Genomic DNA, 14,466 nt, shown 5'->3' on the forward strand with positions numbered 1-14,466 from the left:
AGGACTTTAACACTGGACCAAGATCCAGATTCAAACTAACTGCTTTTTCCCCTTGACAGCTTCAGCAAATTAAGCTGCAACATTTTTTCTTAATCTTTCAGAAAACAAATATCATATGGGATATTTTGACTCATATTCTAAACTAAATTAACCTCATTTTTCTAAACAAATTTGAACAGAATATTTTTTAACAAAGCTGTGACAGCTGTTGTATTTTAGCATTACACACACCTCCAACCAACTGCAGTGCACTGTCTAAACCTCATGGGGGTTTTGTATGCCTAAATTGTCTTTGTTACTCTTGTTCACTTTTGGCAAAAGTGGAGTTCATTTCATTATTTTATAACGGTCCGAGAGGAGTGTTTGTGGGAACACACCTGAGATTAGATTAGATTAAACTGTAAAATAGGCCACTACAACTATGCACAATGTCAATTTGAATTTTGGACATTTGTTTTATCAGCCTTGTGTGTTTTTTTGAGAATGTCTAAACAATCCTTAACAGATAATAAAATGACTATGAACTCAAAAATGAACAAATAAAAAAACAGGAATTTAGTTTCCTTCACATTTTTATTAGTTTGTGGGAACCATAACCATATATGGATTGACAGGAGGGATGTAAAGCCCAACTTCATATCCACAAACACAGATTTTAAGGTGCAGTAATTCAGAAAAGAACGGATCCTAAAACAGTGAAAAGCAATAAAATGTATCAAATGTAACAGCAGATAAATATAGCTAGATAAAAAATTGGTGTGTATACATACCAGAATTTAAAAAGCAGTTCCACAAGACCTCAGAGGCCCAACAGTTTCATATTGTACAAGCAGCTCAGTGATACATGTTGGGGCTAAGCCATTAGTGCTTATTTATATATGAGGACTAAGATTTTATTGTTTGATTTTCTGACACAATAGAGAGACAATATTTTACAACAGGGTTAAGTGAAAAGTCTTCTTTAGTGTGTTTCAAAAGTAGAAACATGAAACTTACTACTAATCAACAAAGAATGATAAGTAGTGCCTCATAATCTAAACTAGATAAGGTCCAGGACCTCCTTTTTGGTAGCTGGACAGCAGCATCACTCCAGATGTTGTTACTCCTGGAGGATTTCCTCGACAGTAATGCTTCTGTCAGCTCTGACTGACACCTAAATAATCTTCTTTGGTGAGTAAAGGAATTCATACTTGTTCTGACAGGGTCTCTGACTTCTCATCTCAATGTTCCAAATATTTTCCTAAATAAATATGTCTTCTGTAAATGAGAATAAAGTGTTCTCTGGAAAAGAAAGAACGGTTTGGATGCCACGGTAACGTCATTGGAGTTCTCTTGTATCTTCAGTGGGAACCTGTAAAAACAGATTCATAAATGAAAAGTTGAATAACTGATTAGAAACTTATCAGAGTTCATGAACATTATTAACATACTTTATGTCAGTGATTATCTGTTTCTGACAAAGGTGAAACTTGCTTTTTTATTTTATGCTACTTTATACTTCTATTCCCTTTACAGGGGACTCAACCCCTAAACTGGGAACCACTGGACCAGAGTACCTAACTGTATATAAAGCAGTAAAAACTAGCTCCACCTGTAATATTATAGCACTCACAGAAGACATTCTTTTACTTTTGATATGTAAGTACATTGTGCTGATAGCACTATTAGACTTTTGAATGCAGGACTTTGACGATAACAGAGTATTGTCACATTGTTGTGTTGGTACATGTACTTAAGTAAAGAATCTGAATACTTCTTCCACTTTTGATTTCTGGAGTAGTATCATAAAACCCCAGAGCCATCTGCTTCCTGTAGTTATAATGGATGGACTGAGAAAATGTTTTCTCTTGCAGAACTTTTTTGTGAATTAGAAATATCAGCTGCATGTAATGCAGCCGGGAAGAATATTGTACATTATGTCAGTGTACATAGTATTTGCACAGCCTTGTTGAAACAATGACATACTCACTGTGATCAGTCAGGAGCTGAATTTCTGTCTGACAGCGATGCTGAAGAGTCTGAAGCTAGAAGCAGAAATTAAGTTCAGAGATGATTCAATTTGAAATCATATAATTATATAAGACAGGACTGGACATGATTTATTGATTACTAATGCTCAGGAGCACATAAAATTCTTCAATAAAAAAATATATAAATGTATATATTGTATAAAGCTAAACTTACTGTTTGCAGGTCTGAATCCTGAAATACAGATGAGACATTACAGTATTAGAAGTTATTCAGAATGTATGACAGGACACAAAATAAAATACATTTATAGGAAGAAATTCCTCATGAATGTCACAGATCTCTGCTCTGAATAAAAATGTAGGAGAGCAACTCTTTCACTTAGTATATACAGTACGTCTGCTGAGGACCTCTGGGTTCTTTTGGCAGTAAAGTTACTGAACAGTGGAGTAAAAATGGCTTAACTCACCATTTTTGTTCCTTCTCCAGATGAAGAGTCCAGTGATGCAGAGTGCCAGCAGCAGCAGTCCTACAACAACTCCAATAACAGCACCAGCAGGAAACTCTGAGGGAGAAACTGGAGCCAAAACAGAACATTCACACTTTGTCTCTCCCACTGGAAGGAGATAAATATGTTTAGTTTACAGGATTCACTTTAGTATTGAAGTATGAGGAGCAGATTGTGTGAATAAGACAGTAAAGTGAGAAACAGAATGTATTTCAGTCACATGAAAAGTATAGTTCTGGATTCCTTTGACACTTACATGTGTTTGAGAGCTCAGAGCTAAGAATCTTGTTTCCCACTTACATGCTTGTGTGTTGTACTGATGTCACTGTGTCCCCAGATATTATTGAGGACTTTGAAGAGTACAACGCTGTCATAACTGATAAAAATGACGGCCAAAACTATGGAAATATGACTCAAATTGTAAACCAGATTAATACTTAATCTGAGGATTAAGATGTAAAGTTAAAGCGAAGAGTTAACATCCGATCAACCCTTCTACAGTTGACAACAGCTACATAACAGTGGAGTTGACAACACAAGTTTTAGGACATAACCTTTGTAGTTATGATGGAGGTCTAGCTTTAGTGGATGAACAAAACTATTTCCAGTCTTACCCCAGTTGGTCCTGATCTCTGCTTTGTCCAGTCTGATGACAATGTCGTTTTTCACACCAGAGAGCTGAAACACACAGTCGTACCTCCTCCAGTCTTCAGGTGTGACTGATGAAAGGTTCAGGTCAACACTCATCTGGAAGGATCCATCGTGGTTGAGGAGGATCTCTCCGTGGTCCACGTCCTCATGAATCTCCTCTCCATCTTTCCTCCAGATGAGTGTGGCTCTGTCAGGGTAGAAACCTGTAGCGTGGCAGCTGACTGGAGAGGAGGGAGTCTTCTGGAGGAGAGACACTGAGGGAATGTCTGGACAGAGAGAGAGAGAGAGAGAGAGAGAGAGAGAGAGATAGGGGGGTAGAGAAATATGAAAAAGGGAGAACAGGGAAGGGAATAGACAGATGAAGATGAGATGGCATCCATCCCACTTTGGACAGAGCAGCTCTCTTATTATGAGCAGTATTGATAATAGTAGTACTGTTAAAACCTTAATGATACCCATCCATACAATCTGTGTAAACTTACTTACTTCATGCTAGTGGTGCACTGTCTGGCTATCACAGTATCAGCTTTGATGGGAAGTAATGTAGAACACCTACAACTGTCAGTCTCTACTGATTGTTCAGGGCTAAATCAAATAATACCTTCAACAGCCAAAAATAAGATAATGTCAAACTGATTGGAGTAATAATACAATGGCAGTTCAGTCTGAGCAGATTATAGGAACATTGTTGTGTTCATCAAACTAAATCAGGTCATGTAATTCTACCTTTTCTCTGCAGAGAGCTGTTTCCATAGGCCACATACTTCTTCAGTAACTCAGGGAAAATCTTAGTGAGGTCAATTTCCTTGACTTTTATTCTAGCTTTGTCAGTGTCCCACATCAGTTTGATGGGGACAGCCTGAGGTTTCAGAGCGATCCATGTCAATGTCTTCAGGTCAAGAGATATAAAGTCTTCTCCATCATAACCTAACTGATTAAAACCATTAACCTCTCCAGTCTCATCATCCCACTCACATCCATACATCTCCTGTAAAATGTGGACACCTGAGAGAGAGACAGAGACAGAAACAGAGACTGTAATTAACAATGTACAGAATACAGATGAAATCTCCAGTGGAAAGATGATCTTATAAATATTGTGCATTGTGTGACACTTGTGTCTTGTGGTGTGATCATGATTCAAGAGCAGATAATCAGTGCACTTTATCTGAGTGATGAAACCCAATTTATTTTCCACAGCTAAAAGTTACAATAGTAACTACTGTTGTATGAATTGACAGATGACTGTCAGTGGCAGTATACAAAGTGGGTATGTTGAATTATATGCACATTAAACTCTTATTAAAACAAAGTCACACCTGTGTGACACCTGCAGTCTCAGATGCAGTCCAAGCTCAAATTCATTAATATGCACATGTTAGCTATCCTATATCTGTGTGTCAAACAACAAACCAGGCTGCAAATCATTTTAGTAGTAAAAGTAAAATATAATATATATAAATACTTTACCTTCAGTTTGGTTGAGGCGCTGCTTCAAATTCTGAATCCTGACTTTGAATATGTTTGGCCCTCTCTGAAAACACTGCTTAGTGGCCCACTCTAAGTGCTGAGGATCATCTTCAATTAGTTTTTTTCATCCAGTCCTGTTTTGGTTTTATTATCTTTTTGTTGCCGTCGCAGTAACCGACCAGACTTCCATCAACCTCTAGAGATCCTACAAACTCTGATAAGTTTGGGACTCCACTGGATCCAGTTAGAAAATACTTCAGAGAGTGTTTCACTGCAGGACAAACACAGTTTATACATTCAGTAAAGACCCATCATGAATCTGATGTATTAAGTTAGTAGCCTATGATTCAATTAAAATATACACTGATCAGCCATAATATGACCAACTGGACACCCTGGTGGTCATAATGTTATTCCAACACACTGTGTGTTCTGACCCCTTTCTATCAGAACCAGCATTAATTGTTTCAGCAGTTTGAGTTACAGTAGCTCGTCTGTTGGATCGATCCAACGTTGACTTGAGGACAAAATGTTCACTTGCTGCCTGATATATCCCACCCGCTGACTGGGGCAGTGGTGTGAATACCAATGGTGCAGCCTGGGCTCAGCTGTTTATAAGGGCCCAGGAGGGACAGCACCAATTGTGTCTGTGTGTGGGCCCTTTCACGTCTTCACATACGGAGTCCAGCAGTGACTAGTAGCTCGAGCAGCATGGGACAAGAAAGACTCAGTGGATTGGCTTTACTCTTAATAGAGAATAGCAGAGCGAGGAATTTGGACTTGAGCAGTGTTGTTAATGACTTTGCTGAGTGAAAGGTCCGTAGGATGACTTTAAATGAGTCGGTGTCTGTTATGGAGTGGGGTCAGGGATTTAAATTACCTCTCAAATATCAGAAAATGCTGACTGTAATCTGTGTGTGTGATAACAGGCTGCTGTGTCATTGATGATGAATGAATTGTTTCTTCATTAATTGTGTGCTCAGATCTAATTATCCATTAATTCATACTGTGTAGGCCTATGAAGCGTTGCTGTGCTTTTCTTGATCGCTATTTGCTCTGTGGTTATGTAACTCTGATTTGCGTTGATAGGCCCGTGTGTACACGAGCGTGCTATTTGGGGCGGGGGCCACAAGAAAAACATTTGCACCGGGTCCAATCACAAATATGTTACGCTGCTGGACAGGTGCCATGATAACGAGAGAATCAGTGTTACTTCACCTGTCAGTGGTCATCCTGTAACGGCTGATCGGTGTATAACGGTCTTATGAAGTAAAAGTGAAACTAAAGTGCTGTTGTTTACTGGAGCTACAGGAGCCAAATGCACTCTGTGGCTCACGTTATCGCAGTCAAATGCAGAGCCGAGTGGAAAGTGAAGCAAAGAGCTTAAAGAGTTCAAATTTGATCTTACCTGCTGATGAAACGTGACAGAAGAGAAGCAACAAAAATAACGTTTTCATCTTGATTTGATAAAGTCGGGTGGGTAAAGGACCGAGCTGCGGCTTCCTCCTTGCGGACGGATGTGGGAGTCTTTCTGTTGGTAGGGGCTGTACGAGAGTTATTGAGGTAGGGAGGAGGGATGATGAATCATTTTAATATTAAAATATATGTTATACACAAAGTATAACATACTTGGATTAGATTTCAGCCAACCTTTTTTTTTTATCACAGATAAAAGGACAAGCAAAATATTCATTCAAAGTTTTAAACAATTTTATATTTAGAAGGAGTAACAAATGAAAACTGACCATATGACAAAGCTAAAGAGACAGAGAGAATAATCATATAAAACAAAATAAACTCAGCTCAGCTTTATTCATTTTCACCTTTTCTCTCTGCTTTTCCTTCCTTGGAGCGCTATCTGTAGTTACTGACCACTGCAGACCGGGAACACCCCACTGGAGCTGCAGATTTGGAGACAAACCCTGAAATCCTTACAAGGCACACCCTCATTATGGTTTTCCTGATATTTGAACTCACTCACACACTTACAGCACTTACAAGTCAAGTCAAATTTGATATTCATATAGATATATTTATATATTATATTTATAATCTGTGCAACTCAACACACTCTCTTTAATGAATAAATAAAAGAAACATCAATAAGATTACCAAAGGAGTTTTATTAGTTCATCAAAAGTAGAATAAATAACATCTGGATTAACAGGAGGGATTTAAAACACACACACACACACACACACACACACACACACACACACACACACAGAGAAAACAGACTTACCCTAACCATAACCCATAACGCACAAAATGTAAGGTGCAGTACTTCATGCAAGAACAGATAATAAAAAACAGTAAACATGAAACAAATAACCATAAAATGATCTGTGATATATACACATTCAGAGTGTTAAAAAGCAGTTCCAGAAGATCTCAGAGGCCCCACAGTTTGATATTGCACAAGCAGCTCAGTGGTATATGTTGGGGCTAAGACATTCAGATTGATAGATTTGATTTTGTGACACAGTTGAAAGACAGTAGTTTACAATGGAGTTTAATGCAGACAGAGGATTCATTAGTGTGTTTCCAAAGTGGAAACATCAAACAGAAATCCATCATGTGATAACTAAAGGGCTGAACATGACTGTGTCTCTCTCTACATTAATGCTTCTGTCAGCTCTGACTGACACTTAAAAAAAGACTTTTACAAATTAGAAACAAGTACTCTGTAGAAAATAAAAGGTTTTGATGCCGCAGTAACATCACTGGAGTCCTCTTTTAATCTTCACTCTTTTAATCTGTCAAATCAAATTAAACAATGAAAAGTTAAAAAAATATTAGAAACTTATTAGAGTTCATATTGGACATTATTCATTTTAATTTAAGTAAAGTCATTCATCTGTTTCTGGCAGCAGTGAAATTTGACTATCTTATGGTACTTTATATTTGACTTGTGTCTTGAAATGAATACAATATGTGTGTATAAGAACTAGATTTTTTCTCCTTTAACACTCCCAACCTAGGGTTCCCGGCCCCCACTAGGGGTCACCAAAGCTTCACAGGGGTTGCAACACCTTCAAGTTCAATCAGTGACCACCTGTATTGTGTATCTTAACACATGTTGACATATTGGACCTACTAGTATTTGTTTGATTGTAATGAGGAAAATGAAGCTCTGATACAGGAAGAGCCTTTAAGATCCATGGCCCTTTCCTACACAAGTCTTATTTCAACAGACCTGACCCAACAATCCATAATGTAATGATGCTGCATTACGTATTTGCTCAATAAAATGCAATCAGTTTTTCTCCATTATGTAATAACACGCACATTTAAACAGCTTGAACACAATATGTAATAATTTCCCCCACATTTTATAATAATGATTATATATTGCAGTTGTTATTACAAAATGCAGGAGCTGCACTTTTTTATGATGCAATGTAATAATACGTTGCATTACTGGATGTATTCCTCAGTACACATTTTATATTTTTAACATAAACTTTCCCCTGTTGGGATGTACTTGTTGTGCCAGTTGTTAAAACTTAGAATTAATCCCACCTGCGTATAGTCATTGTGAAATTGCCTGAATGCACGCTGAAGAAGGACATATTGCCCAAAGCATCTGTGTGGCAATGTTAAAGAGTTAGATGGGAGTGCTGTCCTTCATAACATACATTTCTCAAATACCTATATATACATATGACCTGTGGCACCCCGTTTGGCTTTACAGTTGACTCTGATGTTAGTCTAAATAGCCACATAAAGACAAGACCAGCTTTTTATCATCTTACAAATACAGACAAACTCAGGGACTTCAGACCATCAGAAAGCTTCAGCTTATTCAAAATGCAGTAGAGTTCTTACGGGGGCCGAGGTTAGACCACATCATCCTAGTTGTTAAGTCAGGTTTGTCAGCTGCACAGACAAAGATGAGCAGTGGCCATAGTCAAGGTACAGACTAACAAAAGCTGTTTATTGTACTATTTTTTTAAATCTCCATCAGTTCAGATCACTGATTTCCTTGTAAAAAGTTAAACCTGATTGACGTACTTCTATTTATTCACATTTGATGTCCTTATACAGTAGACTGTAAGATGAAACTGTTGCAAATGAACATCTCATTCCCATATATCATTAAAGGATCGTGAGAAATTTCTAATTCTAGGAGGCGCTTAATACTGTTTCCTGAGGTCGGGTTCAGGGGTCCCAGAGATGTTCAGGGGTTGTGGGGAGTAACACATTTATAAAAATGACCAGGGGAGAAAGAACCAAAGACAGTTTACTTAAATCCAAATAATGATTTTTATTATCAGTTAACAGAAAATTGATACTTACAACAATAAAACGGTTGGAGTAAGCCATTTGTTCCTCGTAAACTCAGATCAAGAAATGTTTCCATCACATTCAGAGATTAAATTCTTGTCATTGACGTCAATACAACATTTAAAATGACTATTTTTGTCAGCACCATCATCAGGGACAGAAGCAGTCTGTTAAAAAGTATTTAAGGAGTTACCCAAAAACAAACACTGTATCAAGATCCTAAATTAACATCATTTTACTAAACATAGTATTTCAACACACCTGTGAGCGCTGCTGTCTTTTAGCATTATACTGTACATCACAATGAGTCGCTCACTTGAGTGCACTGTCTAAACCTCATGGAGGTTTTGTAAAATCCCATGAAACAAATATTGTGATCAATCAACTGTGTGCATGCATGTGTAGGCCTACGTGTTACATACTGTACAAGCAAGTCAGTGATATATGTTGGGACTAAGCCATTCAGTGATCTTTATACACTGAGATTTTGTGACACAACTGGAAGACAACAGGGGTTCAGTTCAGTCATTAGTAGTGCAGTGTTTTATAAGAAGCATTGAAAGAAACATCATACAGTCCATGATGTGAGAAATAAAGGGTTGGATATGACTGTGTCTCCCATGACTGGACTTCTTCCTAATTACCAAAGAAAGATGAGTTCTAGTACCTAATAATATAAACTATACTATAATATAAAAAAGTCTTCTACAAATGAGAATAAAGTGCTCTCTGGAAAAGAAATGGTTTGGATGCCACGGTAACGTCATTGGAGTTCTCTTTTATCTTCAGTGGGAACCTGTAAAAACAGATTAATAAATGAAAAGAGAAATCAAAGTTCATGCTAAGTTTATACTAAGTGATTATCTGTTTCTGACAGTGGTGGAACTTCATTTTATTTTTATTTTATGCTACTTTATACTTCTATATATAAACTGTACATAAAGCAGTAAAAACTAGCTCCACCTGTAATATTGTATCATTTTTCATCATAACAAATACTTTTAATACAGTAGGATTTTGAATGCAGGACTTTGACTTGTAACAGAGTATTCTTACATTGTTGTGTTGGTACATGTACTTAAGAAAAGGATCTGAAAACTTTTTCCACTTTTGATTTCTGGAGTAGTATCATAAAACCCCAGAGCCATCTGCTTCCTGTAGTTATAATGGATGGACTGAGAAAATTCTTTCTCATGCAGAATGTTTTTGTGAATTAGAAACATCAGCTGCATGTAATTCAGGTGGGAAGAATATTGTACATTATGTCAGTGAACATAATATGTGCACAGCCTTGTTGAAACAATGACATACTCACTGTGATCAGTCAGGAGCTGGAGTTTTGTCCAATGGCAATGAGGAATCTGAAGCTAGAAGCAAAAAGTGAAATAAATTTAAATTATATAATTATAAATGAGAGACAGGAATGTATGAAGATGAATGATTGATTATTAATACTCAGGAGTAAATAATGACAGTCACATTAAAGTCTTCATAATAAAATAATAAAACAAATATATTTTGTTTTTCATAAAAAAAAACTTACTGTTTGCAGCTCTGAATCCTGAAATACAGATGAGAGATTAACAAAGTTAAATCAGAATGTATGACAGGACACAAAATAAAACACATTTATAGGAAGAAATTCCTCATGAATATCACAGATCTCTGCTCTGAATAAAAATGTAGGAGAGCAACTCTTTCACGTAGTATATACAGTATAGTAAAGTACATAACATGTTCAATCCAGTGGAGTAAAAATGGCTTCACTCACCATTATTGTTCCTTCTCCAGATGAAGAGTCCAGTGATGCAGAGTGCCAGCAGCAGCAGTCCTACAACAACTCCAATAACAGCACCAGCAGGAAACTCTGAGGGAGAAACTGGAGCCAAAACAGAACATTCACACTTTGTCTCTCCCACTGGAAGGAGATAAATATGTTTAGTTTACAGGATTCATTTTAGTATTGAAGTATGAGGAGCAGATTGTGTGAATAAGACAGTAAAGTGAGAAACAGAATGTATTTCAGTCACATGAAAAGTATAGTTCTGGATTCCTTTGACACTTACATGTGTTTGAGAGCTCAGACCTTAGAATCTTGTTTCCCACTTACATGCTTGTGTGTTGTACTGATGTCATTGTGTCTCCAGATATTATTGAGGACTTTGATGAGTATAACGTTTTCATAACTGATAAAAATGACGGCCAAAACTATGAAAATATGACTCAAGTTGTAAACCAGATTAATGCCCAATCTGAGGATTAAGATGTAAAATTAGAGTAAAGAGTAAACATCCGATCAACCCTTCTACAGTTGACAACAGCTACATAACAGTGGAGTTGACAACACAAGTTTTAGAACATAACCTTTGTAGTTATGATGGAGGTCTAGCTTTAGTGGACAGACAAAACTATTTCCAGTCTTACCCCAGTTGGTCCTGATCTCTGCTTTGTCCAGTTTGGTGACGATGTCGTTCTTCACACCAGAGAGCTGAAACACACAGTCGTACCTCCTCCAGTCTTCAGGTGTGACTGATGAAAGGTTCAGGTCAACACTCATCTGGAAGGATCCATCGTGGTTTGGGAGGATCTCTCCGTGGTCCACGTCCTTATGAAGCTGCTCTCCATCTTTCCTCCAGAACATCAAGGCTCTGTCAGGGTAGAAACCTGTAGCGTGGCAGCTGACTGGAGAGGAGGGAGTCTTCTGGAGGAGAGACACTGAGGGAAGGTCTGGAGAGAGAGAGAGAGAATGTGGCAGCAAAGTACTCAAACACAGTGTCAATATTCAGTGGAACTATTTCTATTTTGAAACACTGAAACTCTGTAAACTGATTTAAGTCATACTAAAACACTGACTGTCACAGTATCAGCTTTGATTGAAAGTAACCTCAGAGCACCCAAAAATGTCTCTACTGACTGGTTAGGACTAAATCAAATCTTACTGCACAGAAAACTGTCATAAGGTAATGTCACACTGATTGATGTGATCATACAATGGCAGTTCAGTCTGAGCAGATTATAGGAACATTGTTGAGTTCATGAAACTAAATCAGGTCATGTGATTCTACCTTTTCTCTGCAGAGAGCTGTTTCCATAGGCCACATACTTCTTCAACCACTCAGGGAAAATCTCAGTGAGGTAATTCTCATTGTATTTTATTCTAGCTTTGTCAGTATCCCATCTCAGTTTGGTGGTGACAGCCTGAGGTTTCAGATTGATCCATGTCAATGTCTTCAGGTCAAAAGATATGAAGTCTTCTCCATCATAACCATACTTATTAAAGCCATTAACCTCTCCAGTCTCATCATCCCACTCACATCCACTCATCCTCTGTAAAACATGGACACCTGAGAGAGAGACAGAGACAGAGACTGTAATTAACAACGATGTACAGATGAAGATGATCTCACAGATATTGGGCAGTGTGTGTTGCACTTCTATTTTCATCTTCATCTCGTGGTGTGTTCATGATTCAAGAGCAGATAAGTGTACTTTTTCTTTATATGAGTGATGAAACCCAATTTCTGTTACACATTCTTTTCTTTTGTCGACCATGAACTACAACATCCCTGGTCGGGCCAGCTGAAGACTTTTGTTGTGTCTGTCTCCCCCTCATTTTCCTTATTCCCTTAACTGCTGCTTTCTAATGAAGGCATACAATTAAAATAAAATGTCACCTGCTAAAACACCTGCAGCATTGGATGCAGTTGAGTGACCACACAAGACTGACCAGGAACTCATTGAAACATAGTTATTGTGTAACTTCTATTACTAACTGGGAAAGGTGGGAAGCTGCCAAACTTCAGGGAGCCTGAAAGCTCCGGGCTTATTGCAACCCTTGTTGTGTCATCTAGTAGTAAAAGGCCTTTTAGAGCCAGGTATGACGGTTGCTTTCTACTGACTGCAAAACTTTAGTGCTTGATGAGAAACACCGGACTGGCTACTTTCATTAGTCTAGAGAGGTGGATAAAGTTAGTTCCAAATGTTCCAGATACAATATCAGAATCGTACGTAGTTAGTATGTTATTATTACAACACAAAACTCGAGTGTGAAGGTGTGATTCTTGGACTGAAACCTGTACAGATGGATGTTAAGCCCCTTCAGTCAAATTATTTGAAGAAATCAATGAAGAAAGTGAAGGCTGTACTTTTTCTGTGTGTGTTTGTAATCGTGAGGATATTTTGACTATAGATGGATGTTTTGAATTTCTCAGTATGATGAGTAGTTTGTGTTGGACAGAGCAAACAAGTCAAACCAGGACCTGAGTTATGGATTACATGCTGACTGGCAGCTAGTGGTTCCAGGTTTTCAAAGCAATGTGATGGCGGTCTATTTACTTTACAACTAAGATGCAGAACAGTTTAACAGTAAACAGTGAAATATAACATAGTGGGCTACATACTGTACCTCCACTTTGGTTGAAGCGCTGCTTCAAATTATTAATTCTGGCTTTGAAGAAGAGTGGCTTCTCTGAACACTCTGTAGTGTACAACTCGAAGTGCTGAGGATCATCTTCAAATAATCTGTTCACCCAGTCCTGTTTTGGTTCTACTATCTTTTTGTTGCTGTCGCAGTAACCCGACAGAATATCATCAACCACTCCAGCAGCCACAAACTCTGGGAAGTCTGGGACTCCAGAAGATGCAGTGAAGATAAACTTCAGGGAGTGTTTCACTGCAGGACAAACAAGGTTTAATACATTTATACACACACACATAATTTAAATATGATGTATGCTATTCAGAATGATTCACATTCCCAACATACAGTCTTATCAAGTTGAAGTGAAAGTGAAACTAAATTCTTGTTTGTCTTTAGCAAAATGCAATAAAATAAATATGTTAAATGTGATCTTACCTGCTGATGAAACGTGACACAAGAGAATCAACAAAAAGACGTGTTTCATTGTGTTTTTGGTTAAGACTTGTGGGTAAAGAGGAAGCTGGGTCGCTGTGGTTTCTACTGTTCATTTCCTCCCGTCTAGATAACTGTAACTCCTCTCTAAACGTGCCTCAGTCAAGCTTCGTTAAATCGTTTACAGTTAGTCCAAAATGCAGCCGCCACACTTTTAACCAGAACCAGCCGTCGGTCCCACATTACTCCTGGTCTCACATTCCTTCATTGGCTTCCGGTAGAATTTAGAATCAACAATAAGATCTTACTTATTACATATAAGGCACTTCATGACCTTTCCCCCAGTTACACTTCTCTCTTGTCTTGTCTTCCTTTGTTTGTATTTACATGCTCCCTATGCTTGTTTGATTGGTTATGGTTATACCCTTATGTATATGTCTTGTTTGTAAAGCACTTTGGATCTCTGTTTCAAAAAGGTGCTATATAAATATAGCTTTACTTACTTACTTACTTACATACTGTAATGTGAGCCGTAGAGTGCGGAACCGTGGTAAAGGGAGCCGCTGTCAGAATGTCGTTGCGCCTAAAGGTTTATTACGGTAAGTGAGGCCAAAAAGATGCATATACGCGTTTTCTGTCATGTCGCAAACCATATGTACAATTTGAGCTTATTTTACTGTACTGTTTTTGTTTGTTTGTTTGTTTGTTGGTTTGTTTAGATAATTAAGGG

General features: G+C 37.8%; 1 protein-coding gene and 1 pseudogene across 1 annotated transcript; both read right to left on the reverse strand.

Moving 5' to 3' along the window:
• Positions 1-577: 577 nt before the first annotated feature.
• On the reverse strand, positions 578-6,141 carry LOC127360859 (major histocompatibility complex class I-related gene protein-like; annotated as a pseudogene).
• Positions 6,142-8,839: 2,698 nt separating this feature from the next.
• Positions 8,840-14,211, reverse strand: LOC127360862 (mamu class I histocompatibility antigen, alpha chain F-like). Its single transcript, XM_051395288.1, has 7 exons — positions 13,740-14,211; positions 13,290-13,556; positions 11,309-11,611; positions 10,656-10,763; positions 10,428-10,445; positions 10,200-10,251; positions 8,840-9,680 (listed from the first exon to the last, which is right to left on the reverse strand). Exons 1-6 carry the CDS (start codon positions 13,786-13,788, stop codon positions 10,205-10,207), a joined length of 792 nt encoding a protein of 263 aa, XP_051251248.1. The 5' UTR covers positions 13,789-14,211; the 3' UTR covers positions 8,840-9,680; positions 10,200-10,204.
• Between the last annotated feature and the right edge of the window lie 255 nt (positions 14,212-14,466).

Source organism: Dicentrarchus labrax, unplaced genomic scaffold, assembly GCF_905237075.1.
Source record: "Dicentrarchus labrax unplaced genomic scaffold, dlabrax2021, whole genome shotgun sequence".
Taxonomy (NCBI): domain Eukaryota; kingdom Metazoa; phylum Chordata; class Actinopteri; family Moronidae; genus Dicentrarchus; species Dicentrarchus labrax.

Excerpts from the sequence above, each read along its gene's own strand:
- LOC127360862 (XM_051395288.1), bottom strand. The coding sequence starts at position 13,788 with ATGAAACACGTCTTTTTGTTGATTCTCTTGTGTCACGTTTCATCAGCA. Across the intron at positions 13,557-13,739 it reads GTGTCACGTTTCATCAGCAG|TGAAACACTCCCTGAAGTTT; the intron begins GTAAGATCACAT and ends TTTGTCCTGCAG. Across the intron at positions 11,612-13,289 it reads GCGCTTCAACCAAAGTGGAG|ACCTTCCCTCAGTGTCTCTC; the intron begins GTACAGTATGTA and ends CTCTCTCTCCAG.